The sequence below is a fragment of the Thunnus thynnus genome, chromosome 3 (genome assembly GCF_963924715.1).
Source record: "Thunnus thynnus chromosome 3, fThuThy2.1, whole genome shotgun sequence".
NCBI classification, from domain to species: domain Eukaryota; kingdom Metazoa; phylum Chordata; class Actinopteri; order Scombriformes; family Scombridae; genus Thunnus; species Thunnus thynnus.
The window spans coordinates 36754709-36782617 of record NC_089519.1 but is presented as its reverse complement, the minus strand read 5'-3'; the positions used below and the strand labels follow the sequence as shown (position 1 = coordinate 36782617).

Genomic DNA, 27909 nt, shown 5'->3' with positions numbered 1-27909 from the left:
GAGAGAAGATGGTGGTCAAACCTCGATTGTTGCTTCTCCTCCAGAGGCTCTCGTTGCCTCCTGCGCCTCCTCTGACCCATCTCCCGTCTCCTGCTCCCCTCTCAGGTACCTGCAGGAGGTGGGATACACCGACACCATCCTGGATGTGAAGTCTCAGAGGGTGAGGGCACTGCTGGGTCTGACCGGAGACTCAGGAGAGAAACCTTCAGAGAAGAAAACCGAACCGATGGTCAACGGCACCGAACCCTCCTCTCTGAAGGACAGCGGCATGGTCAGGTACGAGATGAGACAGTAATTATATAACAGAATTAAAGTTTATTTAGATGATTCTACAGAACTCTTAGGTAATATAAGCTGCTCGTCTCTCTCCTCCAGTAAACCGGACATGTCGGACTCGGCCACCGTGTTGGAGGCCTTTAAGTTCATAGAAAGCGCCGCAGCAGAATTCAGCGACGAGGACGAGGAGGAGGACAGCGAAGGACGGGATAAAACCATCCTGGATCTGGCTGCAGTAAGACACAAACACACACACACTCTGGTTTATTTACAGCTGCACACTTGCATTTGTTTGACTATGTGGGGGAAGAAGAACTCTACACCAACTAAAACTAAAGTAAATAACTTTATAACAACACTATAATACTATTACATTACTATTATTATTTTGCTCTTTATATGATTATATGTTATATAACACATAAGTATTTTATTCTCTTCTATTTCTATTATATTATATACTTAATAGTATTGTATTTTTACCACAGTCTGTGTACCTGCACCTATTATATATATATATAACATTATATTCTTTATTATATTATTATTATGTACATTATTTTTCACACCTTTATACTTATATTATATATATACTTCGCACACAAAGTTGCACTACTGGACTTCTTTTGCACAAATATTTGCACAATTCACTTATATATTCTAAAGTATTGTAATATGTATGTCGTGTATAACTTTTATAATGTCGCCTCTGATTTATTTTATTTCTAATTTCAATTGATTTCATTCATGTGCTGCTGTAACATCTGGTTTTCCACTCACGGATCAATGAAAGCTTATTTCAGATTTTTAGATTTTTAAAAAATCAGAAAGATCGTCAAGATAATTTCTGTGTTTTCCTCTTGGACAGAAGTCTTGATAAAATGCTTCTGAACCTCAGTCGATCAAACTAGAAACAGTCTTTGTGTTTTGGCCAAAGGTTAAAAGCCGTCCAGGTGTTAAAGTCCTGGTTGGTCATATTTATATTTACAGTTATGTCTGCTACAGTATGTGAGCTCACACTCTTAAATCTGAAAGTTGCTGCTACAGGGAGACGGTGAATCTGTAAAAACTCTGTTAGACGACCAAACACAACCTGAATTTTCTGTCTGAGCCGCAAGTTTAAATCGCATTTTTTTTTATTTTATAACTCTCCCTCACAGATGGTGAGGAAGAAGCAGTCGTCTACTCCGTCTTCCACGACCTCTGACCTCAGCGACGACCCCGACACAGAGGAGGCCCTGAAGGGTTTCGATTTCTTGGCCAGTCCGGACGAACTGGACGGATCACCTGACAGGAGCGGAGAGGACAGCGGAGAGTGGGGTGAGTGGACCAAACCGAACATGTAACAAATCCCGCTCGTTCACGTGTTAAACTTTTAGATTTAAGGTGAGGAAACAACATCCAGCTGAAGGAACAAGAAGAAAAGCAGGTTTCTGAAATCTCTTTGGTGGCAAAGTCCTGCCAGTCATCTGTAGAAAAGAAATAGAAGAGAGAACTCAGTCTGTGAAGGTCAAATACAACAAAGCTAAATATTTTAAAAGAAATAAAACCGACGGATCTGAATGGCAGAACAAGGCCGATCCTGTGCTGTATATATGTAAAACTCTCTTCCCAGCTGGTGACCCGGCTGCCCCCACAGTTTACACAAAACCCCCTTTTTTTTTTCTACTGTTACCTAGCAACACATTCAGTGTCGTCGGGGCCAATGACAAAAAGCATCCCCACGCAGTTCGTGATTCAACACTTCACAGTCCAGATACTGTAGTTGTAAAGGAGTGCTGACTCAGTACAGCACGACTGACGTGTCTCCACACACACACACACACACACACACACACACACACCGAGGCCTTGAACTGAGTCTGTGCATTTGGCAAAAGAGGGAAGATTTAGCATTTTGATTTGTAGATTTCTCTTTTTTTTTTTAAAGCTGTATCATTTTATTTTCCCTTCACAGACTCTGCTAATAAACCAGCCGAGTGCACACGTAACAAAGGACATTTAAAAACAGTCTGTTTGGCTGCGTGCCGTCTGTTACGAAACAGATTTGTCATTTCTGACTCTGAAGCCTTTTTTTTTTCTTGAACCCACGCCACCTCCACAACCCGACGCATCAGTCGCCCCGGGCTACCAGGACGGATGATGAGATCCTTTCTTTCAGCACGCTGTTATCATGGCTGCAGTCGTTCCTGTAAACTCCCCCACAGTGATCTGCTCATGTGACCTTTGACTGACAAAAGACCAGGTTTATTTTTATCAACGTCATTTATGACTGCAGGAAAACCAAGAAACTACAATTTGGCAGATATGTGCTCTTACTGTCGATTCTTCACAAGGAGGAGCTGATTGGTCCTCTTCAGACCAGTTCTACACCAGAAAACCCACTTGTAACACCCAGTTCCCTCAGGATCAGCGCTGGGCTGTGAAGCCAATTTGACATAGTGGCCAAACTGTAAATACAACGTCCGGGTTCATCACATGATGCACACCGGCCCAAACATGCACATCGCTTTGGATAAAAGCGTCTGCTAAATGAAATTGTAAATTGTAATTGTAAAAGTATTTCTTCCCCACACACACTATCATTGGAAAAGGAGCAGCTGAAAAATAGTGAATGAAAGTGTCTGAGTGAAATGACTGAAGAATTTGATCCATTCAGTCCAATAACATTTGGAAAGTCTAGAAGAGCCGCGTGATTGAATCATTTTATCCCCCTTCAAGTGAGCGGAGAGCCAACAGGAAGTCTCTACTGAGCATGCTCCATGGGCCCAACGATCAGATCAGAGTTTTTGGCTTCATGTGCAACTTTCACAGAAATGAGCAGCATATTTCAGTCTGGACTGAAGCAGTGAACCGACCAACACTGACAGCTGGCAGAGCTACAGACATGAAGATTTAAAACTTTGCTGGAAACAAGCTTCAAAAACCCAGCTGCTGTTACTCTCTGTGCCTGTAGGAGGCGACATCAACATGTCTTTACCACAGACTGTATAAAAATATGGACGTAGTTACCGTGACATCACCCGTTGGTTTCTGAGGAGCGGTTTTGAAGCTCAAAGTGAGCCGCTCCGGCCGTTGCCATCTTAGCATTACGTGACTCTGCCTAACTCCCAGCCAATCAAAAATGGGTAAAGAGGCGGGTCGAATGGCTGAAACAAGCCACCTAGCGGCTGGCGGACCTGTCACTCAAAGCAGCCATGTCCTTCATTATGCAGAACTTTACGGCTTAATAAAATTTAAACAGGTGAGTTATAAAAAAATTCACCCCCCGTACAGTTGTCATGAAAGAGGAAATTAGCTACAGAGACCAAAACCGTTGTTTGTACCAGGCTGTAAACATGTTTATTTCTGCTGTAAAGTTGGACATTTTAACATGGGGGTCTATGGGGATTGACTCGCTTTTGGAGCCTCAAGTGGTTGTTCAAGGAACTGCAGTTTTTGGCTTCATTTTACAGCCCCGGAGGTTGCTGCTTGGTCTTTACCTGCAGGTCTGAACCTGCTGCAGCTCCACGGTTGGATAATGTTGGCTGAGCTGTTTTTAGGCACTAATCAGAGACATTTATGACTCCATGTGTCCTTGTAGTGGTTTTATTACTTTGACTGTAAGTCAAGTATTTGAGTTCTGGACCGTTTATGGTTTTGACACCTCTGCTGTTACCACAGAGACTTAAAAATATTTGTGTGTTCAGAACTTTCTCTCATGAGTCATGATCATCTTTGTGAAATGTTTTCTTCACAGTTAAAAGTGTTTTGTGACTCGTCTCTCGTCCGCATTAACATTTCACTTTCAGAACCGCTGAGAACCGTCAAGAATTGTTTCAGCTTCATGTGAACTCAGTTATTCTCCATTTATGTTTGTTGGATCTGTTGTGTTCATTTGTGTTTCACACATTCACTGTTTCATACCTGTTTGTTTGACAGTAGAGGAGAATTTGAGGGAAATTCTCTTGAAAAATCCTTAAAAACCTTCCTCCTCATCCCATGTGACTCTGTAGTTTTGTCAAAGTAAAGTTGTTGGATATGTAGTGCATCCAGACACTTATCACAGGTTTCTACCCCACCCTCCTCCTCCTCCTCCTCCTCCTCCTCCTCCTCCTACTGGCCTGTAGAAAAGGAAGAGCAGTCTCCTCTGGGTGAACTGGCCTGGGATGTGGACCAGGGACTGATAGCCCAGCTCAAGGAGCAGTACAGGAAGGAACGCAAGGGCAAGAAGGGGGTGAAGAGTAAGTCCAGCACCGGGCCTGTGGTTCATCCTGTTTCTCCCAACTCTCTTTCATTGTTCCTCTGACTCTTCTTTAGTTTAAACCTGTTATTTTCCCACTCGGTTTAATTTCCTCTCAGTCAGTCCGGCGGAACGATCACATTGCAACTCAGGATACAACTGCACCTTTTACTATAATAACGACAGTAGTGTAGTTAAGTTTATGAGCAATTTTTGTTATATCACCGATATCAGTGTACTATTTACAGATAAAGCTGGCTATTTTCTATATTTTTCTTCTTGTCAACAAATCTCATGTTTGGATCCAAACCACCAATGAACTGATCTACTAGTACACACACGTATTGTGTGTGTATCAAAGCCTGATATATCTTATTCCTCTGTTGTCGTCCAGAAACTATTAAAAACACGTCAGTGAGCCACTTCGCTGCACTGGGTGACATGTTCCTTCATCATGAAGTTTGGTCACGTTAGTTTGTTTAGAAACGGCTCTAAAGACTAATAACAGCATCATGTTTTCAGTCTCTGGAGAGTAGTTCTGTGTAAGGCAGATACAACTGAGCGTGTGCGGGAATGTGGTTCTGAATGTGGATATAGGAAGAGCACCAGGCTTTGAAGCCAATTTTACATAGCGGCCAAACCGTGTAATTACAACGTCACGTGATGCACACTGGCCCAAGAAGACTTAAACCCATAGACTTAAATTGTGAAAGAGACGTCTGTAAATCAGCAGATAAATTTTTCTGAGCGTCACATCCCCCACGAAATGACTCATCTCACTATCAGAATTAAATCTGTTCGGTCCGATCACATTTCAAAAGCCTACAAGCATGATTGAATTGTTTTATCCCCATTCAAGTTAGCCAGAGGGCTAAACTGGAAGTAGTCGACTCGGCCAGTGAAACTATGCGCATGCTCTATGGGCTGCACAATGCGGAAGATCCGGGTACTTTCACACCAGGAAGTCGATTTTTTTTTTGTTTGTTTGCTTCATGCGCCACTGAGCAACTTTCATAGGAATGAACGGGGCCCCGCCTCCAACGCTGTATCCAGTTCTCTTCATACATACATCGGTTTACAGCTTTGCTAGCTTGTTGTGCTACATATCACAACCTCTGGACTTTGTACTACATTGTAAGTTTCTCAGTACAAATTCAAGCTTTACACAGAACTACTCTCCAGAGACTGAAAACCTGATCATTGTTATTCGTCTTTGGAGCCGTTTCTAAACAAACTAACGTGACCAAACTCTTGATAATGAAGGAACATGTGCAGCAGTGTGACTCACTGATGTGTTTTTAATAGTTTCTGGAACAACAACGGAGGAATCAGATATATCAGGCTTTGATACACACACAATACTTGTTAGTAGATCAGTTCATTGTTGGTTTGGATCCAAACATGAGATTTGTTGACAAGGAGAAAAATGTAGAAAATCACCAGTCTGATCCTTTAAAATAATAACAATAATGGGAAATTATATGAGAATCAATCCTGGACGTTTCTCTAACTCCACTCCGTCTTGTCATCTCGTCCTTTCCGTATATCAGAGGTTTAGTGTTTTGAGTGTTTGCACCACAACGGACATCGCTCCCATCTTCTTTGTCTTTTTTTTTTTTCTATTGATGGTTACCATACTCCGCTCCTCCTTTCTTTTATTCCTCCCACCTTTTTCTTTTTAATCTTCACCTCTTTTTTTAACTTCCTGTTGATTTCCTGAATCTCTGCACGTTCCCCCCAAACCTCCCAAAGGAACGCACCGACTTTAATCACTTTCCCCAAAAATCACATATATGTTGTCAATATTAAATACATCCTTCACTCTAATCCATTATTGAACCATTAATTTAAATTGAGGTTCAATGTGTTTATCACCATTAGAGGGATCTGCTTTACTCTGTTGTCATGCAGTTTTCTGATGCTGATGAATCCAGTTAATATCCAGTAACAACATCAGTCCATCCCTGTTTGTTTCTTCGTGTCTGTATGTTGATGAATTCTGCAGCTGCCTCTTCTACATTTCATTTGTTTCTGCAGATATTCTTCTTATTTCTGTCGCTTTTTTATTCTTCTGGCTTTATTTTATCTTTCTTTCTATTGGATCCTCTGGAAGCTTTTAGAGCTGCTGCTGCTGCTGCTGCTGCTGCTGCTGCTGCTGCATCCATCTAATGCTTTATTTCCATCCTTCATGCTGTGCGATTCAGATTTAATTGTATTTTTTTGTGACAGTATAAAATCTTCCTTTGCCTTCATTTTGCTGATTGTCTGTTTTCCATCTCTCTCCCAAACTCCTCTCTCCTGCCTCCGTGTTTCTGTTTCCTCCTCTGATTTTTTGTCTTCATCTCGCATCTTCTCCTTGTTGTTGCGTCACTTTCTTCCTCCTCTTCCTCTTCCTCGTCCTCCTCCTCCAGGACCAAACCGGTCTAAGCTCCAGGACATGCTGGCCAACCTGCGGGAGGTTGTGGAGCTTCCCTCCATGCAGCCCCCTGTGACGCCCCCCTCCCGGCCCAGTGTGCCCAGACTCAATGAGCATGAAGTGGGACGCCCAGAAGAAGGTAACCTGCTCCTGATTCGCTAGTTAATTTACTCATTTGAGGTCTGAACACTTCAATTTTTTAACCCTGCTGACTGTTTTGTCTCCGTAGAGGCCATGACCTTCCTGCCGTCATCGGGGAAGTCGTTCATACTGGGCAGAGTGGACGAGGCGGTTTCCAACGAGCTCGGACTGGGAGAACTGGCCGGACTGACCGTCGCCAACGAGGCCGACAGCCTGGCTTTTGATGTGAGTTAAACCGACACGCAGGATGTCACTCTAGTAGGTGCTGAGAAGGAAAACAGCCCAGACGGTGTTCAGCGACGCCATGAAATATGATCCATAGAGACCAGTTAGAGAAAGTTTATCAGACTACAAACACCGCACAGCCTGCACACCTGTTATTGGGACACTCGCAAGATAAACAGTAGGAATATGGCGTTCACATTACAAAATAAAATACAGCCAAAATCAAACATTATGCACCCCAGAAATGTTAACCGTAGAACAATTAATGAGCATGAATTGCTTAGAGAGGGGTTTAATTTCTAAAATTTCTAAATGCCTGGTAGATGGAAGTACAGAAACATCTGCAGGACGTCTGGAGGCGTGGAGGAGGACCTACAGGAAGACATCCCAATAGAAAAGTGGGAGGAGGAATTCACTAAAGCACAATCGAGAACCACTAACACCCGCCTGAAATTGCTACAATATAACTGGTTGATGTGAACATATATAACTCCAGATAAGCTAAACAGATATAACAGCACTATACCTGATATTTGTATTAAATGTGAGAAGGAAAAAGGTACTTTTTTTTCCCATTGTACTTGGTAATATACAGAAATACAAAAATTCTGGCAAGAAGTGAAACAATGTACTCAAAATACTTTACAGATTCAAGTACCCTTAATTCCACAGCTGTTTATATTACGTTAGGATAATTTGAAACTTAAAAAGAATCAACGAACATTTGTAGACTTAAGTGTGTTAATGGCAAAAAGAGTAAAGCTCTCTCATGGAAAAACACCAGGAGACCAAGTATAAGCAGGTGGTTGTCTGAGCGATCCATAACCTTACCTTTTCCATAAAACATCAACAACATAATATTCAGCAGATCTGGGACCCTTTCATTCACTATGTATCAAGAACAGACTTGTCAGGTGTGATGGAAGAACCTGGAGACGTGTGAAACGTGGCTCTTTGCAGTAAATAATACTGTAGAATTTCTTTTTTTCTTCCTTTTCTACACAAGGTAACGGACTATAAAGCATGATCCTGACCCCCAACCAAGACCTGGAATAATATGGGGGGTGGGGGGTTGTTCATTCAATGTTTGTAATTGTATTACTTGATATTTCTTTGTTATGTTGTGAAAACAATAAAAAGAATGTTGGTAAAAAAAAAAAAAGAAATACAAGCAATGTGCACTTACACAGATTTTTAATTGCTCTTTCAGTCCCGTGTTGGATGTCGAAACTCAAGGTTCAAAAGTTTTGACAGACGACCCGTTTCAGTCAGACTGAACGCAGCCTTTCAGCAGATTTGAGGCATAAAAACACTTCACTCTTTATTATCCTCTCAAAACTTGAAGTCAAATGAAACCTGACAAATTGAACTGAGAAGCTGCCATGACAGTCAGTTTTGGGTTTGTTTGGTTTTTTTGCTTTTTATTTTTCCAGTTTTTTCCATTTTAGTTTTTTCTTGTTGACTGTGATTCTCTACATGTCTCCTCGGGGACAAATAAAGTGTTTTGAATTGAACTAAACTGATTTTCTGTTACATGTTGAAATTTCTCTTTGTGTAATCGCAGGACACATTTCTGGTTGGTGTGGTTTTTGTTATTTTTACTGTTAGTTTTTACTGTTAAGTGATGCATTCTTCCTCTTTGTCTCTACAGACAATAAATTAAGAAATCACAGTCAAGTGAAAATCCAAATGTTGATGATTCTGCTTGTCTGTCTTTGGTATAATTTGGTCCTCTGAGATCCACCAGTGTAGAGAACTGTGTAACGCTGCTTTAAAGGCAACAATCGAGACTTGTGTACAGTAAAGTAACTCGTCAGAAAGCCTAATGAGAACCTTCCCTGCTTCAGATCACCAATAACAAAGACGCGCTGAGGAAGACGTGGAACCCGAAGTTCACCCTGCGGAGCCACTTCGACTCGGTCCGCGGCCTGGCGTTCCACCCGGTGGAGCCCGTCCTCGTCACCGCCTCCGAGGATCACACCCTCAAACTGTGGAACCTCCAGAAGACGGCGCCCGCCAAGAAGTGAGGCTTTCAAATATCACTGTATTCATTCATAAACCGTTAATCCTTTATTATAAACCTCAACTGCAGAGAGATACAGGCCTTTATTTTAAACAGCTTTATATTAAATATGAACCTTTATTTCTAATATCCAGTTTAGTATAATCCATCATATTTTAGTAAAATGCCTCCTGGATCTGCTCCTTCACTTCCTGTTTAGATAACGAGGGTAATTAAAAAAAAATATCTGATATCATTGTTTATTAAATATCTGTCCATGTGTTGAGTGTCTGGTTAGTTGAGACGTCTGTAATGACAGCAGAACAGAGGAATGCTGTTTTTACTTTTCATGACAGCAGAGATTACAGCTAAAAAGTTTGGAAAAATAACAGAATTTACGAGCGATTTTATGGATGAAACCAAACTGTGAGGACGTAGCTACGCTGCCATGACGGTAAACTTTCAGCTGTAGTTTTTAAAAAATATATTTTTTATTTAACTTTTAAAGTTAAAGCCACAAATGTTTCAAGCTCTAAAAGCAGAGCCGAGTTGTTAGAACACATAAAGTAAAGTCAAGAAAGACCGATGAAAGAAACGCTGAATGAGAGATGGTGTTGAGTTCGTAGACTGTATAAAATATGGACGTCGTTACCGTGACGTCACTCGTTGGTTTCTGAAGAGCGGTTTTGAAGCTCAAAGCGAGCCGCTCCGGCCGTCGCCATCTTGGCAGTGCGTGACGCTGCCTAACTCCCAGCCAATCAAAAATGGGCAAAGAGGCGGGCCGAACGGCTGAAACAAGCCACCTAGTGGCTGGCGGACCTGTCACTCAAAGCAGCCATGTCCTTCATTATGCATAACTTTACGGCTTAATAAAATTTAAACGGGTGAGTTATAAAAAAATTCACCCCCCGTACAGTTGTCATGAAAGATGAAATTAGCTACAGAGACCAAAACCGTTGTTTGTACCAGACTGTAAACATGTTTATTTCTGCTGTAAAGTTGGACATTTTAACATGGAGGTCTATGGGGATTGACTCGCTTTTGGAGCCTCAAGTGGCCATTCAAGGAACTGCAGTTTCTGGCTTCATGTTTCAGCCCAGGAGTTTGCTGCTTGGTTGAGTTACAGAAGCTAGTGGAACAGGAAGTGATGTCATGACTTCAGCTCTCTATAACTTCAGGATCATGTTCCTCAGCACTGGTTCCTTGTTTAACAGTTAAAACCTTCCAGCAGCATAAACAACATAATCCCTGCTGTTCCCGGTAGATACAGTGAGACATTATCTATCAAACGTTAGACGATGAAAACTGTTGTTCTCTGCTTTAATATTCCAGATGTGCAGCTTTAGATGTGGAGCCCATCTACACATTCAGAGCTCACAGGTGAGTTCCTGTTTACCTGTTTGTTTGGAAGGCTGCTTGGAAATAAATATTTATTCTCAGCACTGCTGGACTTTATCCAGCAGTCAAATCAATGTGTTTTCACTGCTCTGTGGAGTAGGGATGTATTCTGATGTCTTATTTATATTCTAAAAAACAGTTGTTTTTGTTGTTTTTTGTTTTGGTTTTGAAATTATGGGCCAGAAACTGAGCTCAACACCAGAATATATTACGTCAGAATCTCTGAGTAACACCAACCTGATCCCTCAGTTTAGATTAAGGCTCTGCAGAAACTACAGAACGGAGAGATGATGTGAGACTTCACATTGTGCATTTATTACTCATTGAAAGGCGGAGCTCTGACAGTAAACATCCACCAGCTGTGACTGTGGACGTGTCTACTCTACTCTTTACAGCTGCTGGGGTACTAACGTTAGCAGAGGAAGCATCATAAATCCAGACGAGGGCTGCAACAAACATTATTAATTAACCTGCTGATTATTTTCTCAATTCATTGATTAATTGTTTGGTTTATGAAATGTAAGAAGATGGTGAAAAATGTTGGTTACTGTTTTCCAGTTTTGTCCCAGTCTGCAACCCAAAGATATTCAAAGATTTAAAAAAAAAAAAATTCCCATTTAAGAAGCTGGAATCAGAGAACTTGGACATTATTTCTTAATTCTTTCTTTAGAAAAATGACTCAAAACTATTAATTGATTATCAAAAAAGCTTCACCTCAATACTCGGCCAGCACAACAGCATTAATCCACTGCACAAACCCACACACACACACACACGCATGCATGCATGTAGTTAGTGTCACACCCATTAAAAACTAATGTGTCATTGCTGTGGTATTCATAAACCACAGCAATGACCCTCTCACACTGCGGTCACAACAAGCAGAGGAATAATGTAATAATATTATATTATATTATGAATCTGTGCTCTTTGCTACTGTTAAAGCTCAGCCTTCCTCTGTGAATCAGAGGGAATACGAGACTTAATGTGAGGTAACAAAAACATTATTGTGAGGAAAAACAAAAGTAGTTTGGAAAAAAAATTCCTACACAACCTTTTGGGGATTCTGTAAATTTGAGTAAATTATAAAAAATTTTTGTAAAAGTCATGATTCTGGCTTAATATCAGAATAATTGTGAGATTAATCCCAAAAGTCCAGTCATACTTCTCATGTCACTTTAATCCTGTTCCATAACCGTCTCATTTTAAGGCTTTTTAAGTGAAATTGCATTCAAAGAGAACTCTAAGAGACAGTCAGCTGTTGGATTTGGACCTTCTGGGTATTTAAGGCATAACAGGAAGTTACACAAAGTTATTAAATTATGATTTTCTGCTGTGCAGCGGTGCTGTCCTGTGTGTCACTATGAGCTCGAGCGGTGAGCAGTGCTTCAGTGGGGGGGTGGACGGTACCATTCAGAGCTGGAACACCCCGAACCCCAACATCGACCCCTACGACTCATATGGTACGTTCCAGTTAGTCCCATCAAAACTACATCATGTGTTTTGTTTGTTTTATTATTCCCATGAAGCCCATTTCAAGGGTAAAATGTGAAGACTTTGGCGCCACCTGGTGTCCAAAATCTGTTGTAGAAAATGTATTTTAATCAGTCTTCTCTCTCTCATGTTTGCGGCAGAGCCGTCAGTCCTGCGGGGGGCGCTCTGCGGTCACACAGACTTGGTGTGGGGTGTGGTCTACAGCTCCGCCCACCACCGCCTCCTCTCCTGCTCGGCCGATGGAACGGTCCGGCTCTGGAACGCCGCCGACACCTCGCCGTCTCTCGCTGTTTTCAACGAGCGAGGAGGTGAGAAACGTTCAGTCCTACATCCTGATCGTTATCAGAGGAGTCTCAACAGTCCAGCTTTTAAAAAATCTGACTCAGCAACTGTTTTTGTTCACATCAGCCAGTCTGTGAGTCCGACACTTAAAGGGAAATTCCGGGTTCGATGTATTTCCCATAAATGAGGCCATTGTGGCTTTATGTGTCATGCTAACTTTGCTCTCTCCAGCTCTGTTATAGAGATTTGGGAAACACACAAAAACACATTTAGCGCACAAAACGTTGTACATCAGGGCAACATCTTTCCAAATAAACATGATTTTTACATGAATCATTTCAAACTTTTGTTTGAGTCTGAATGAAAGTGAACACAGAAACTAACCGCCTGTAGCAGCCATTATGGATAACTGTATAGAGTATGTACAGTATCAGATGGATTGACATCAGTTTGGGTTCAGACATTTATGTTCCTCAGAGGATGAATCATAAAGATTTTGGTGATCATCTGACTTTTCCTTCGGCATCAATAACAACAGGTCTAAATGTCCACTTGTCCAACACTTCAGTTCATAGGAGACATCAAATAAGGATGACTGAAGTCTACTTGGCCTTAGCTCTGCTAATGCTAAACTGCGCATGCTCCATGTTAGCCTGATAACATTTAGTGTATAAATAAGCTAACACACTAAACATTACATTCTGAGACTCAGCATGTTAACATGCGTGTTAATTATAGCATGTTAGCCTTACTTTAAGCCAAATGCTATTTAAGCATCTCATTCTTATATCACCAGCAGGGAAATTCGATGCATGCTTGAAAATTCAACATGTTTTCTGTCCGATCACCAGAAGATTCACTAATTTTCTGATCAATCGAGCATCGGCTTGACACATTTCTTGTAGGTCTTGTTTGTTAGATATTTTTACTCCTTTAGTCTCTTCAGTCTTCCTTGGATACAGTTGTTTTGGGACATCCTCTGTGTCTTTAATAGTTTTGTTTCCATTGACGGTTGGTGATGTTTAACCAGTTACCGTCTGACCTCTGATGAGTCTCTGCTGTCTGATGTCTCTCAGAGCTCGGCGTGCCGACCTCGGTGGACGTGGTGAGCAGCGAGCCGGCTCACATGGTGACGTCGTTCACCACCGGCCACATCGGACTCTTCAACATGGAGACGCAGCAGCTCGTCCTGAAGCTGGAGTCCGCCGGCCCGCCAGGTTAGTCAACCAATCACAGACCCAAACAAGGTGACCTCGATTCTCAGGGAGAGAATATTTAGTACCTGTTTGATTTGTTCGCTTCACGTTGGTCAGTAAATTAAACAGCAGACTTCACATCTCTGGCTGTTTAATTGCTTTTATATTTAAAAGATACTAATTTTCTTACTTTTATAGTAGTGATTGAATTGTGTCAATTAGACCAAATATCAACACCTGTCAAGTACTTAAATTTGGCAAATGTTTATCGGATACCTGATCTTGTTAACATACTCACTGATTGACTGACCTCCCAGGAAAAACGACACAACAGGTCGTAATTTTAGTCGCCTAAAAACGACATAAAGTTGTGTTTGAGTGACAGCTGCCATCTAGCGACCATAGTAATTGTGAGCCGGAGCAGCAGAATTATTTTTCACCCTTTAAAAAGGAGAAATATCTTGGGAGGAAACTGTGTTTTTACGCAGCAAAGTAAGTAGTTAAGACGATATATATTTTGGTATAGATGCCAAAGCTTTGGGGTTTGTTGTGGTATTGGAAATATTTATCCAGACCCAGATATTGAATTCATGTAATATTAGTCTCCACAAAACATTTGATTGGTTAATTTTAATTGAATTTCAATTGATTTTAAAGGTTTTATTTCATATTTACAGCCTGTATTACTGCTCATGTTTTTAAGTGCGTGACAGTTGGCTTCTTATATATTAATTAATTGATTGTATTACATATATATATATATATATATATATATATATATTTATATATATATATAGTTTATTAGTTTATTGACTAGACGGGTTCAGGAGCTACATTAATGTCCTCTTGGATTATGTGTTAGTTTGCGTGTTACTGTATGTGTTTCATATGTTGTCGGCTTGTTTAACTTGTGTATCTTCTGTTATTGTGCATAGGCGACCAAACTAGTTTCTCTGGGGTTCAATAAAGTTATATTTCAATCTAAAATCCTCTTTTATGTGCACGTCCTCTCTGCTGTGTCGCCTGCATAAATACCCTTAATCCTCCTTGACAGACCTGACTCCTACCTGAGACGTTTTCACTCAAAAATATAATTAAAATATAATTATTACAGTTATTTAACAGGCCTTTTGTAAATTTCGCCCATCGTGCTGGTTGGTTCTGACAGTTGAGAAACAGCTTGTTGCCTCGATGCTTTCAGTCTCTCACTAAGTGCCTGCAGTCCTCGCTGATGGACTGAAGATTGTGGGTTTTAAACGATAATGTTGTTCTTCTCACGTCCGCCTCCACGCAGAAGCTCCCTGCAAGATCAACAAAGTGCTGAGTCATCCCACGCTGCCAATCACCATCACAGCCCAGGAGGACCGGCACATCCAGTTCTTCGATAATAACACAGGTAGACACACTGAGGAGGAGTGAAGCATCACACCAACCGTCACATCTGTTAGAACCACATTTAAAAGATAAAGCTAAATCTCATGTTTGGATCCAAACCAACAATGAACTGATCTACTGACAAGTATTGTGTGTGTATCAAAGCCTGATATATCTTATTCCTCCGTTGTTGTCCAGAAACTATTAAAAACACATCAGTGAGTCACACCGCTGCACTGGGTGACATGTTCCTTCATCATGAAGAGTTTGGTCACGTTAGTTTGTTTAGAAACGGCTCCAAAGAGTAAATATTGTGATATAGTACTACTATGATGATAGTCGTGATAGTGAAGATAGTACTATTATACTTTGTTAGCTTGACGTGTTACATGTCACAACCTGTTGACTTTCTACTGAAGTTCTTTGATAAATTTATAATGTAGTATTAAGACAAGAGGTTGAGATATGTAGCACAACAAGCTAGTGAAGCTGTAAATGGAACCACTTTTTGCTTATGCGCAATGGGGTCTGCCTTACTAGGAACCTCAGTCCTGAGGATCACTACAGGTATCCTATCAGGCTTTGATACACACACAATACTTTTTAGAAGATCAGTTCATTGTTGGTTTGGATCCAAACATGAGATTTGTTGACAATAAGAAAAATATAGAAAATCACCAGACTGATCCTTAAAATGAGTCTCAGTAAGAAATGACTCAGCATATTTGGTCCTTAAAGACTTTTACCAAAACTGAGTAAATGGCTGATTTTTTTTTAATCTATTCTGAATTTGCAGGTAAACTGATTCACTCAATGGTCGCCCACCTGGACTCCGTCACAAGTCTCGCTGTGGATCCAAATGGACTGTACCTCATGTCTGGAAGTAAGTAAAACATTTTCGGTGACCGATGTCTTGAACATTGTGATTATCGGTCATGTGACCACAGGTGACCACTTCTTTGCTTTAACTGAATTTTTCCTGACACTCGATAAAAACTCCTGATCTTCCACCTGCAAATGTTACTCACAAAACGTCCAGATTGACAGTAAAGGCCTACCACCGCTTTCACATTAAAATGCATTTACTGTATTGTGAAGTACATGCAGGTAGTGAAGATTAGCAGCAGTAGATTTACACGTTACTATGAAATATGATCTTATTAATAAAGTCAGTATTGGCTCCAATATCATTCCCACAGATTGGATTCCTGTATCTCTAATGTATTTGTCTGCTGCCCTTTTTAATTCTTGTTTTTTGGTCCTCTGAGATAGTAGAGAAATGTAATAGTAGGTGGCAGCAACACACCAAAACTACATCTACACTGGAAGCATCTGCTTCACATTATCGACACCAAAGTTTTCATCTCAGCTAAACAAGACTTCTTTCTTTTTTGCCATATTTAGGCCTTTGTTCTGTCAGGTGTTAAAAGATATATATATATATATATATATATATATATATATATATATATATATATATATATATATATATATATATATATAAATGAAATTATTAAATGAAATATCTTTTCTGTCCTCTGCAGCAACATTTCTGCTCTGTAAATCATTTGTCCTGTGTTCTCCTTTGAGGAAAAGTCAGAAACCAAAAGGGAAAAATGTATATTTTAATTTCTTTAATTTCATGATGGCGCCCCCTAGTTTTACATCAGTTCAATTAAAAACCGTTAATCAAACACAGACACTGACACACACACTTGCCAGCTGCTGTCGATCAGATACAGACACCGACACACACACTTGCCAGCTGCTGTCGATCAGATACAGACACCGACACGCCCCTGAGCAGGCTGAGACAAAAAGGAGCATTTCTGATATTTTCCAAAAGACCTTTTTTCTTCCTTTTCATAATAAAAAACTATTAACAATATATTTAAAAAAGAGCACATTATTGACATTATATTTGGGTTTACTAAATGTGATCTCATGTATATTTTATGTGCAAATTAAGAGCTCAGGTGGATGGAAATGTACTTTATAAGTCTGATGTGAGCGTGTTTACAGTTAACCTGATAGAGACAAAATGCTCTTCCTCCGTCCTCACTGACTTCCTCTCTTCTTCCTCACAGGCCACGACTGCTCGATCCGTCTGTGGAACATGGAGAGCAAGACATGCATCCAGGAGTTCACCGCCCACCGCAAGAAGTTTGAGGAGTCCATCCACGACGTGGCGTTCCACCCCACTAAGTGCTACATCGGCAGCGCCGGGGCAGACGCACTTGCCAAGGTCTTCGTATGACCCGACACCGGTCTGCAGCTGACTGTCGGACTCGAGCGTCAAGTAAAGGAGACGCCGTGATGGAAGAGGGCGGGGTTTGTTTTGGTGTTTTTTGGACAAATGGAGGAGTTTGTTTCTGAAGCAGGAGGAATCATCAGGTGGTCAGCTGGTGACAGTGACCCTGACTGCTCATTAAAGATTTGTCAAATATTCGTCCCCACCCCCCAAACCCCCTGGACTCGGGCTGGCCTGGGTCCCGAAACAAACAAACCTCTGGATGAGACGATAAATGACAGCAAAACGGGGAAAAGGCAAAAGAAATTAATAAAAAACAGGAACCCTCGGTACACTTTACTAAAGCTGGAATCTATTTTCTTTTTCTTTAACAGGTAAACATACAAACTCTCCTCATTAACCCCGAACACTCCCGTAAACATCCTGTCGACATATTGCTTTGAAATATTTGTCATAATAATGTGCCTTTTTTCTTCAGAACATAAATTCTTTTAAGTGTTGAGGAAAATTGATTTTGAATTGATCAGAAGTTGTGGGAGCCAGTTTGATTTTTTTTTTTCCCTCCAAAGAGCAAATTAACAAACCGAATATGTTTCAGAGTTTCATCCAACATGTGAAGAAGGAGACTAGAAGGAGAAGGAGACCCCACATTTATGATCCAAACTAAAATGAGCACTAATATTTCACCTCAAGATGACGTCCGACTGCGCAGGACTTTTGCTTTTAAATTAATTTGGTGTGATTTTTATTATTTCCTGTCCCAAGTTTTTCATGTAACCTGAAGAAGAAGAGTTTGATTTTTGAGAGCGAATGACAACATGACGGCAGAGATTCATCCCTCTGGAGGTCAGATCTCCGACACCTGACAAATTTAAATCTAAAATAAGATTCTTTTAGATGTTTTGAACACTGTGACGTCTGCTAAATGATATGAAATTAACTCTTGGTACCAAGTCTGACCAGAAAGTGACATCAAAAATCCCACATCCTCCCAAAATAGGTTGTGGTAGGTGTTTTTCTGTAAAAATGACTACTTGCCAGACAAACACTGTCTATTCAGGAGAACATATTTATAACATTGACTCGTGTCTCTTGATGACTTCAGGCCATACTGCGTCTGCTTTGTGAAGAAGTTTATACTGAAGCAGAGTCAGAAATTAACTTTCTGCTCCCTCAAAGGTTGTCAGAGTTGAGCTATAGGTGAAAGCTCCAAAAGTGAGTCCACTAACCGTGGTCATTGGTCTGAAATGTCGCTGTTGTAAATGCTTCTGTTACCAGGCCTTTACTTGCAGAAAGAGGCTGTTGCAGCCGCACTTTTGGACAAAATTCTCCTCCACAACAATTTCCTGTATAGTCCTCTATTGTTGCAGATCCATTTTTAGAGGATGAGGCTGGTGATTTTCTATATTTTTCTTATTGTCATCAAATCTCATGTTTGGATCCAAACCAACAATGAACTGATCTACTAACAAGTATTGTGTGTGTATCAAAGCCTGATATGTCTTATTCCTCCGTTGTTGTCCAGAAACTATTGAAAACACATGAATGAGTCACACCGCTGCACTGGGTTTTCAGTCTCTGCAGAGTAGTTCTGTGTACAGCAGACGCAATTTAGCATGTGCAGGACCGTATTGTACAACTACATTGTAAAAAAAACTCAAGAGGTTGTGATATGTAGCACAACAAGCTAGCGAAGCTCCATAAGCGGAACGGCGTTCCTGCACATGCTCAGTGGCGTCTGCCTTACACAGAACTACTCTCCAGAGACTGAAAACGTGACGCTGTTATTAGTCTTTAGAGCCGTTTCTAAACAAACTAACATTAGACACAGTTTTTAGACAACAACGGACAAAGGAATAAGATATCAGGCTTTGATACACACACAAAACTTGTTAATCTTCTCAAACCAAAGCTTATGATGGTGATTTAAATGAACATGATTACCAACACAGTCAAGTTTCATTTCCAACATTTGTGGCTCATCACAACCGTCCTGATTGGACTTTTTTTATTTTTTTTATTTTTTAAATATCCTCTGGTTTCAGACATCTTTCTATATTTTTCATACATTGTTGAGCTTCGAGAAAAAAAATTCTGAATCCAGTTTCTGAATAACTGATTCAGTGAATTAACTGGGAGTTTACGTCTCTTGGCTTCAAATACACTAGTTGTGGTGTCGCATCCATTAATTCTGGCAGCAGTGATGTGTCTAATACGTATTGAGATAAGTAAGATTTTTTTTTTTTTAAATGTGGTGAAAGGTGAGTTTAGGTGTAGCAGAGCTGGCTGAGTAATTCTTTTAGTTTGAGAATACTGTGCTGCTGCAGGTTTTTTTTAAAGTCAGGACAAGTTTATTTGAGTCCTTATTTCCACCTGAACACTACAAACTCACTCATTATCTATTTTCAACCCCATACTGAAAGAAAATTAACACTATTTTCTCTTTTCTTACAAAAATATCTGTGTCATTTTGAGATGAACACCTTCAGTGTGTCTGGAGACGCTGCTGTGACATGTTGTCAGTGATAAGTGTAATATACACCGAGCCTCCGCCTGTAAACACATCTGCATATTTCAGAGTAAAATCTCCACTGAGACCATTTTTTAAACTATTCTGAAATGGCAGAAACATTTCAGGTTTGAAATCTTGGCCAACCAGTGTCAGGTGGGTTTTTTTTTTTCCTTGCAGGGATGTAAAAATGTTCAGGATTGAATCTCTTCTGATTGTGTAGTTTTGATTGTTGTCTTGACGAGGCTCGATGTGAAACCCTGCTGCTTTTTATTGTATATTTATAGTTGGAAATCCTGACGAACTGCAGCAAAAATAATCTGCAGTGAAGCTTTTCTCATTTATTTGTTTTACTTCGACCACTAAAAGTATTTATTACGACTCTAAAACGCCAAAAGATTCAACCAAGTGTCGTCTTTAGCGACAAGATGCTTCCTACTAAACCTGACAGTTGCTGTTGCTAATTAGCTCATTTTATTGTGAAAAAAAAAAACTCCTGTTGAGTCCCCAAAACTGCACACAAGCTCCCCGTCTGACTTGTTTCTGCTTTATATGCTGAATGCCTGGAAATATTGTATTTTGTGTAATTATTATTATTATTATTATTTGGAGCGATTACTAGTTTTTTAAATTACTCTTTGTGTTTGGTGACAGATTGTAAGATACAGGTAGATATTTTTTTTAAAGACGTGTTCTCTGTTTTACTTGAAAAGTGAAGTTATTCCTTTAGGTTTCTGCTGGTGTTATAAAAAGTGTGTATACATGACTTCACCTCTCAGCACTACATTATATATTTGTTGCTTTTTACCAAAACATCATCTCAAAATGGCTGAAGATGATTACCTGGAATAGAAGGAAACTTTCAATTGCAAAGGTTGTTTTGTTGTTTGGCTTTGCTTTAAGGTGATTTGCAAAACTGTAAAAAGGGGAACTAGATATGTGTACCGTTTTAAGTATTAAATCAGATCTATTTATTATTCTGGAGTAAAGGGGATATTAAGGGATATTTTCACACTTCTGTGTTAGCCGAATGATCAAACATTATTTATCCAACAACAAACACACAGCGAGTTAGCAGCTACATTTCAAAGTCTGCTTTCCTTTAAATTACATTAAAAAATGGATGGAGTTTAGTTGTTTGGGTGTTTTAGATTCAGCTCAGGTGAATCCAAACACCTGGAGTGAACCGTTCCTGCTCCAATGTGAAGGAGAGTTTTTAATTATTGTATCTTTAATTCTGGCTCTTTGTACGCACGTCCGCCATGTCAGATATAAATAATTTTATATTTAAAAATTCCACCTCCTGTCAATCACAAACAATAAGACAAACCGAATCTCCTCCAGCAGCTGCAGTGAACTGAACCAGAGATTAAACAAACGTTCAACAGTTCAAACTTTCTGCTGCTGTCTTTAATGAAAAGAAGAACTCGTATTTAGACTTGTGTGACAAATGAAAACTGGAAAACTGTCTGCAGTAGATGTTCAGGAAATAGAAAAGATGATTAACAAGAGTGGAAATAAGAAAAAAAACAACATATATATTCATTCTTAATGTTCTCTGCTTTTTCATGGTGAAATATTGGACGGTTTTATCTCTTCAGGCCTCTAAAAACTGTTCAAATGCGAGAAAGAAGAAACTCTTTAGTGAACTGCAACCTGTGACGACGGATCTCAAGCAGACGCTGAATCTGTGGGTTTTGAATTGTTGGTCAAATAAAAAAAGACATTTAAAGACGTCTTGTAGGCTGCGGGAAATTATTTTCTCCTATTTTCTGACATTTTCCAGTCATAGTGAATAACGACGAGTGGATAATGAAAATATTTAGCAGAACCTCGACAGCTTTCTGCACTTTTGTTTGCAAATTACAGTTTACAGCAGCTTAAATGTGAAGAAAATAAAGGTGACTTTTGATTTCAGTATATTTTTTACAATTAAAATGACAAAAAATGAACCAAGAACAGAACAGAAAACCGTAAATGACACATTAACGTCGTCTTTTTTTGTTTCACTTTCAGAACAATAGAACAAGTGCATTTACCAATATTATGATCTCCTCATCCTTCACCATTTTCACTCCAGAATCTGATTATTAAACCTTTTGGAGCAACTCATACAAACACAGTAACACTAGTCAGTACTGATGGAGGCAGCTCAACTGTGTCACACAGAAACTTTTCTTCAAATCACATTTTGTCGCCAAAAACCAGAACTGAAACCTGAAAACTGTTGTCAGGTCCAGTTTGCCTGTAAATGATTATTATTGCCCCTTAATGTGTAAAGTGAAACTATTAAAGAGAGATTATAGAAGCTCATCTGGATGTACATAAAGTACACAAAGTTGTTGTTTTCTTTTTTTCATTGTTCTTTTATTATTTCTTGAGTTTGAAAATGGGAGAGTGACAGATTTATTGGTAACAACAATAAAGGAATATGTTGTATATCATGATGGTGATGTGCTTTTTCTTTTTTTAAGGGATCTTCCCCTGGCTGGAAAGTGAATGAAAAGACATTTTGTGGTGAATGAAACTACTCTGCTATACAGTATCACTGCAGTTAAATCCTGTGCTATCAGAGTCTTCCTCTCAAAGTCACTGAGTTTGGACAAGTTGTATGTCCCCCCCCCCCTAAAAGCAGGGACAGAATGCACACACCTCTCAACTTCTTCATATGATTCAGCATGAAAAGGTTGAAACATTACTGGACAAACAGTGAGCTAAACTTGAGTCTGACAGTCAGATTTTTTTTTCAGAGCTGCAGAGGACCTGATCTGTTTTTGTGAAAACTATTCTGTGAGCTGCAATAAACTGCAGAAAAAAGAAGATAACAGAAGTAAAATGTTTCCCAAAGATTAAACTCATCTTGTGCCAGATGTCTTTAACTATGATCGTGTCTAAACCTGAAGGAGGAAACGAAACCTCACAAACAAGCTGCAGTAAGAGGTGGAGCAACATTGCAAAGAGGAAGCTTCAACGTCACATTCGTCAAAGTGAAACTGACAGTTTGTCAGAAACACGAGGAGCTGCAGTCGACACAACTGTTTCTGTCTCTGTCTGAAGAAAAATTAAACCGAGTTCTTCACTTCTTTCTCAACAACTGACTCAAACACTGGTGAGTACAGCTGATAATATTTACTGTGTTTCAACAACCAGAATTAACAGAAAACTTCTCAAACAGGAAGTTACACTTTTCATTTCAACTCACAACTGTTGAATAAACATAAGTCAGAGGAAATTTATTGTACTGTCATCTGACTTTGGGCACATTTATTTTAAAGCTGAAATATATTCATTATCATCATTATTAACACTGATTTAGAAAATTGAGGCATAAATTGATAAATTAGTTCATCAGTTCTTGTTGTGAGGGGCTGCTGCTCCTGTTGGATCATTATCTTTATGCAAGTTTTAACTTTTGTTCTAAATTATTTTCTTGTTAAACTCATTTCTTCTGTCCATTTCCAAATAATTATTGCTGATATGATCATTAGACTAACTATTCATTAATGAAGCAAAGAAGCTCTCTGCATTAAAGGATGGGTTCACTATTTCTCAAGTCTGTCATAAACAACAGTCAGTATGGAGGACCACAAGTGTCACAGAAATAGCAATAAAGCATTTTATTAATTAATAACTATTTAACCTCCACACTGCCTGCTGTCTTTTTGTGTGAAACATCTGGAAGCTTGTTGACCCAACAGCCACAGTGGCAACCAGCTAGAAGTCTCAAATACATCACAAGTACAACGTTCTTCCAGTTCGGTCCCTCAGACATTAGTGTTTGAAACATTAGAGACATCAGTGTTACAGCAGCAACTTCACATCAATTAAAATACAAAAACATTAAGGTCAGTATTCTAAATTGAAGTTGAACAAAATAAAGTTTTTTTTCACATTTTCACCTGTCTTCTCAGTGTGTAGATATGTCTGCTGCCAGCTGTCTGCGATCTGAAGATCAGTTTCTGTGCTCCATCTGTCTGGATGTGTTCACTGATCCAGTCAGCACACCATGTGGACACAACTTCTGCAAAAACTGCATCAATGAACACTGGAACAGTAATAACCAATATTCGTGTCCGATGTGTAAAGAGGTTTTCAAAATAAGACCTAAGTTGAAGGTGAATACTTTCATCTCTGAGATGGTTTCTCAGTTCAGACAGGAAGCTCAACAGAAAGCCAGCAGCAGCAGCTCAGAGCAACAAGCTGCCAAACCAGGAGAAGTTCCCTGTGACGTCTGTACTGGAACCAAACTGAAGGCCCTGAAGTCCTGTCTGGTGTGTCTGACCTCCTACTGTGAGACTCACCTGGAGCCTCATCTGACAGCTTCACGTCTGAAAAGACATCAGCTGATGGACCCTGTGGAGAACCTGGAAGACAGGATGTGTATGAAGCACGATAAACCTCTGGAGCTGTTCTGTAAGACTGACCAGACATGTGTCTGCATGCTCTGCTCTGTTTTAGACCACAAGACACATGAGTTTGTTCCTCTGAAAGAAGAATATGAAGGAAAGAAGGCAGAGCTGGGGAAGACAGAGGCTGAAATTCAGCAGATGATCCAGAAGAGACGACTGAAGATTCAAGAGATCAAACACTCAGTTGACCTCAGTAAGGAAGATGCAGACAGAGAGAAAGCAGAAGGTGTTCAGGTCTTCACCGCTCTGAAGGAGTCTGTTGAGAGAAGCCTGAATGAGCTCATTGAGACGATTGAAGAGAAGCAAAGAACGACAGAGAAACAGGCTGAAGACTTCATCAAAGAGCTGGAACACGAAATCTCTGAGCTGAAGAAGAGAAGCTCTGAGGTGAAGCAGCTCTCACGCTCTGAAGACCACCTCCACCTCCTCCAAAACTTCCCATCCCTGAAAGCTGCTCCACCCACCAAAGACTGGACAGAGGTCAGTGTCCATCCACCATCATATGAGGGGACTGTGGTGAGAGCTGTGACTCAGCTGGAGGAGACGCTCAGTAAAGAGATGAAGAAGCTGTTTGAGGCTGAGCTGAAGAGGGTCCAGCAGTATGCAGTGGATGTGACTCTTGATCCTGATACAGCACATCCTAAACTCATCCTGTCTGATGATGAGAAACAAGTAAATCATGATGATGTGGAGAAGAATCTTCCAGACAACCCAGAGAGATTTTCTTTTTGTTATTGTGTTTTAGGAAAGCAGAGTTTCTCTTCAGGCAGATTTTGCTTTGAGGTTCAGGTTAAAGGGAAAACTGAATGGACTTTAGGAGTGGCCAGAGAGTCGATCAACAGGAAGGGAAAAATCACACTGAGACCTCAGAATGGTTACTGGACTATATGGTTGAGAAATGGAAATGAGTACAAAGCTCTTGCTGGGCCTCCAGTCCGTCTCTCTCTGAAGTCTCAGCCTCAGAAGGTGGGGGTGTTTGTGGATTATGAGGAGGGTCTGGTCTCCTTTTATGACGTAGATGCTGCAGCTCTTATCTACTCCTTTACTGGCTGCTCCTTCACTGAGAAACTCTACCCATACTTCTGTCCCCGTAGTAATGATGGTGGTAAAAACTCCGCCCCTCTGATCATCTGTCCTGTCAATCAAACTGCCTGATCTATTTTTTGCAATAATGCAAATAAATTCATCTTTACATTTTACATCCACTGTGCAAATATACACCAAAGTATTGATACTACAATACTGATACAGCAGTCAATGGATTAGAGACATAAAAACACACCAAACATTGATAAACTGATACATTTTTTAAAGTTTCACTGTCATTCATGTTAAAAGATGTACATGTTCAACGTGTTTTCATCAGGATATGATTCATGTGGTCATTCATTTATGATTCATTATATTACTGTTTTATTTGAGTAATGTTGGATTTTTTTCATCAAGATAACAGTCATGATGTCCTGAGGTTGAATATTTCACTGTGTGTCATTTAGCTTCAAGGTTAGAACATGAACAGAGAGAGTAGAGTATGTGTCTCTGTTATAAAGGGTGGAGTTATTAAAGTGAAAATAGATGTTTACTGGTATCTGTTATACTCAGTGATGTAGTGATAAGTTAATATTACTGTTAGTATGTAAATTACTGGTCTATGGATGCAATTGTACTGATATACAATTATTTTAGTGTCCAAGATTTACTGACTTGGTTTGTAAGTTACTTGGCTGTGGGTATAATTCTATTGATCTCTATCAATATTAATAGTGATAGTGATTTTTTTCACCTTTAATTATGATAACAGACACATTTTAATAACATACAGAAGCTGAGTCACTAAACCATTTTACAGCTGAACAGGGTCAGTATCAGTAAACAACCGTGTTCCTTCACAACAAATGAATACAGATATTTATTTGGTAAATGAGAGAGAATGGTCTACTCAAGTGAAATTAACATATTTTATTTGAAGTATACTAACATGCTGATGTATTAATACATTTCTATATCATGTAGAAATTGTTGATAATCCAACAATTCAAGCTTCATTAAACTTTTAAAAAGAAGAGTTTTGTTGTGTGCTTTTTGCTCAGTCTTGTCTTTAGATCCAGCCTCTTGATTGGTTATCCACCTTGGTTGTCTGAGCTGCAGGAGGATGCAGCAACACTCTGAGAAAGACATCTGGATGTTTGTTTCTTAACATGAAAGAAGAAAGAAACTATTGGCTCAAGTAATGGAGCAACATCACATCTCAGTAGACTTCTTTTATGACTGTAAAATAATCTTTAAATATTGTTTTCTATCAGCTGTCAAATAGCAGCTCTTTATGCTAAAAACACCTGAAAATGAACACATGCAAACACATAGAATGAGTTTTTACAATGTTCATGTAGAAATATTTCTCCTTCTAATGTTGTCTGGAAAAAATATGGGTCACATCAATAAACACAATTATATTCTACATACAGTATATTCAGTCAACAGTCAACACATATCCTGTAAACATCATAAACTGTTTATTTACACTAAATTCTTTATTATTGTATTTAAGAAAGACTATATCAATGGAATTTCTACCAATCAATATCCAAATCATCATCATATCATGTGACACATGACTGGACATTCCCATTTCACCACTAAACACACAAACACAACCTGTAATGTTATACTTATAGTTATTACTGAATAGTATTTTTTCTACCTATAAGTTTTTTGACTACCTACATGTGAACACTAATTTATATACATGCATGTGCTGCTAATACTAATATAAATCTGTCGAACACAAAATCATGTACATGGCTGCTAATAATAACATTTTACATTGTATTTAAAGATTGTTTGGCTAACACTCTAATTCTGTTGGTAAAATAATATTCAGCTCCAGCCTGTTTTCATATTATTTAATATTGTATTAAATATGTTAAATTTTTAAAATGTGCTAAAGAGTTTATAAAACATATTCATAAAAACTTGTGCTAGTTGTTTCTAACTCAAAAAAAAAAGATTCTTTCTTGTCGAATTGGAATTTATTAATTGATTATTACACACTTACAGAAAGTCTGAGACTTGCATGATCACTATTGATGTTTTTAAATCTGCATTGATTATATTCTTCCACAGTTTCTCCTGTCTTACTTTTTATTTCTTCGTCTTTCTTCTCTAAATACTTTAATTTTGATGTCTTGTGTAAAGCACTTTGGATGGCTGATCTGTGTTTGAATGTATTGATACCCAGATAACATTGGTTTAAAAGGTTTTCTAACAAGTTCATGACAGGTTGTTTTAAACAAGTGACTTAGTCCAGCAATGAGTCCTCAACTTCATTCCTTAAAGACAGAAAATGTTGATGTATGTCAGAGACTAAAACAGATGCTGTAAAGTGAATGAAAAGACATTTTGTGGTGAATGAAACTACTCTGCTATACAGTATCACTGCAGTTAAATCATGTGCAGAAGAAGAAACTGTTTGTGGAGGTGTTTTATTTTACTATCAGAGTCTTCCTCTTAAAGTCACTGAGGTTTGTTCAAGTTGTATGCGTTTCCCCCTCTGTGTCCAGCAGAGGTCAGTATAGCAGCACACATCAGAGAGGACAGTTTGTTAAAAGCAGAGACAGAAGGCACACACCTCTCAACTTCCTCATATGATTCAGCATGAAAAGGTTGAAACATTACAGGACAAACAGTGAGCTGAACTTTGGACTGACAGCAAGA

At 39.4% G+C, this 27909-nt stretch overlaps 2 protein-coding genes across 3 annotated transcripts in view; both read left to right on the top strand.

Annotated features, from left to right (window-relative positions):
- The window catches only part of strn (striatin, calmodulin binding protein), a 67748-nt gene extending 45515 nt beyond the window's left edge, over positions 1–22233 (top strand). Inside the window, exons 5-18 of one of the 2 annotated variants that reach the window (XM_067585681.1) lie at positions 106–276; positions 376–511; positions 1437–1596; positions 4386–4499; positions 6910–7053; positions 7144–7280; positions 9128–9303; positions 10615–10662; positions 12022–12143; positions 12315–12482; positions 13533–13673; positions 14947–15048; positions 15823–15909; positions 17114–22233. In XM_067585681.1, the coding sequence (XP_067441782.1) occupies positions 106–276; positions 376–511; positions 1437–1596; positions 4386–4499; positions 6910–7053; positions 7144–7280; positions 9128–9303; positions 10615–10662; positions 12022–12143; positions 12315–12482; positions 13533–13673; positions 14947–15048; positions 15823–15909; positions 17114–17283 (1876 nt within the window). In that variant the 3' untranslated portion in view covers positions 17284–22233. The remainder of the gene's footprint in view (positions 1–105; positions 277–375; positions 512–1436; positions 1597–4385; positions 4500–6909; positions 7054–7143; positions 7281–9127; positions 9304–10614; positions 10663–12021; positions 12144–12314; positions 12483–13532; positions 13674–14946; positions 15049–15822; positions 15910–17113) is intronic. The other variant, XM_067585680.1, reaches the window with a different exon arrangement.
- Positions 22234–22573: 340 nt separating this feature from the next.
- LOC137180350 (E3 ubiquitin-protein ligase TRIM39-like) lies at positions 22574–26226 on the top strand. The gene has a single exon (XM_067585678.1). The coding sequence runs from the start codon at positions 23707–23709 to the stop codon at positions 25348–25350; it is 1644 nt and encodes a 547-aa protein (XP_067441779.1). The 5' UTR covers positions 22574–23706; the 3' UTR covers positions 25351–26226.
- Positions 26227–27909: the final 1683 nt, after the last annotated feature.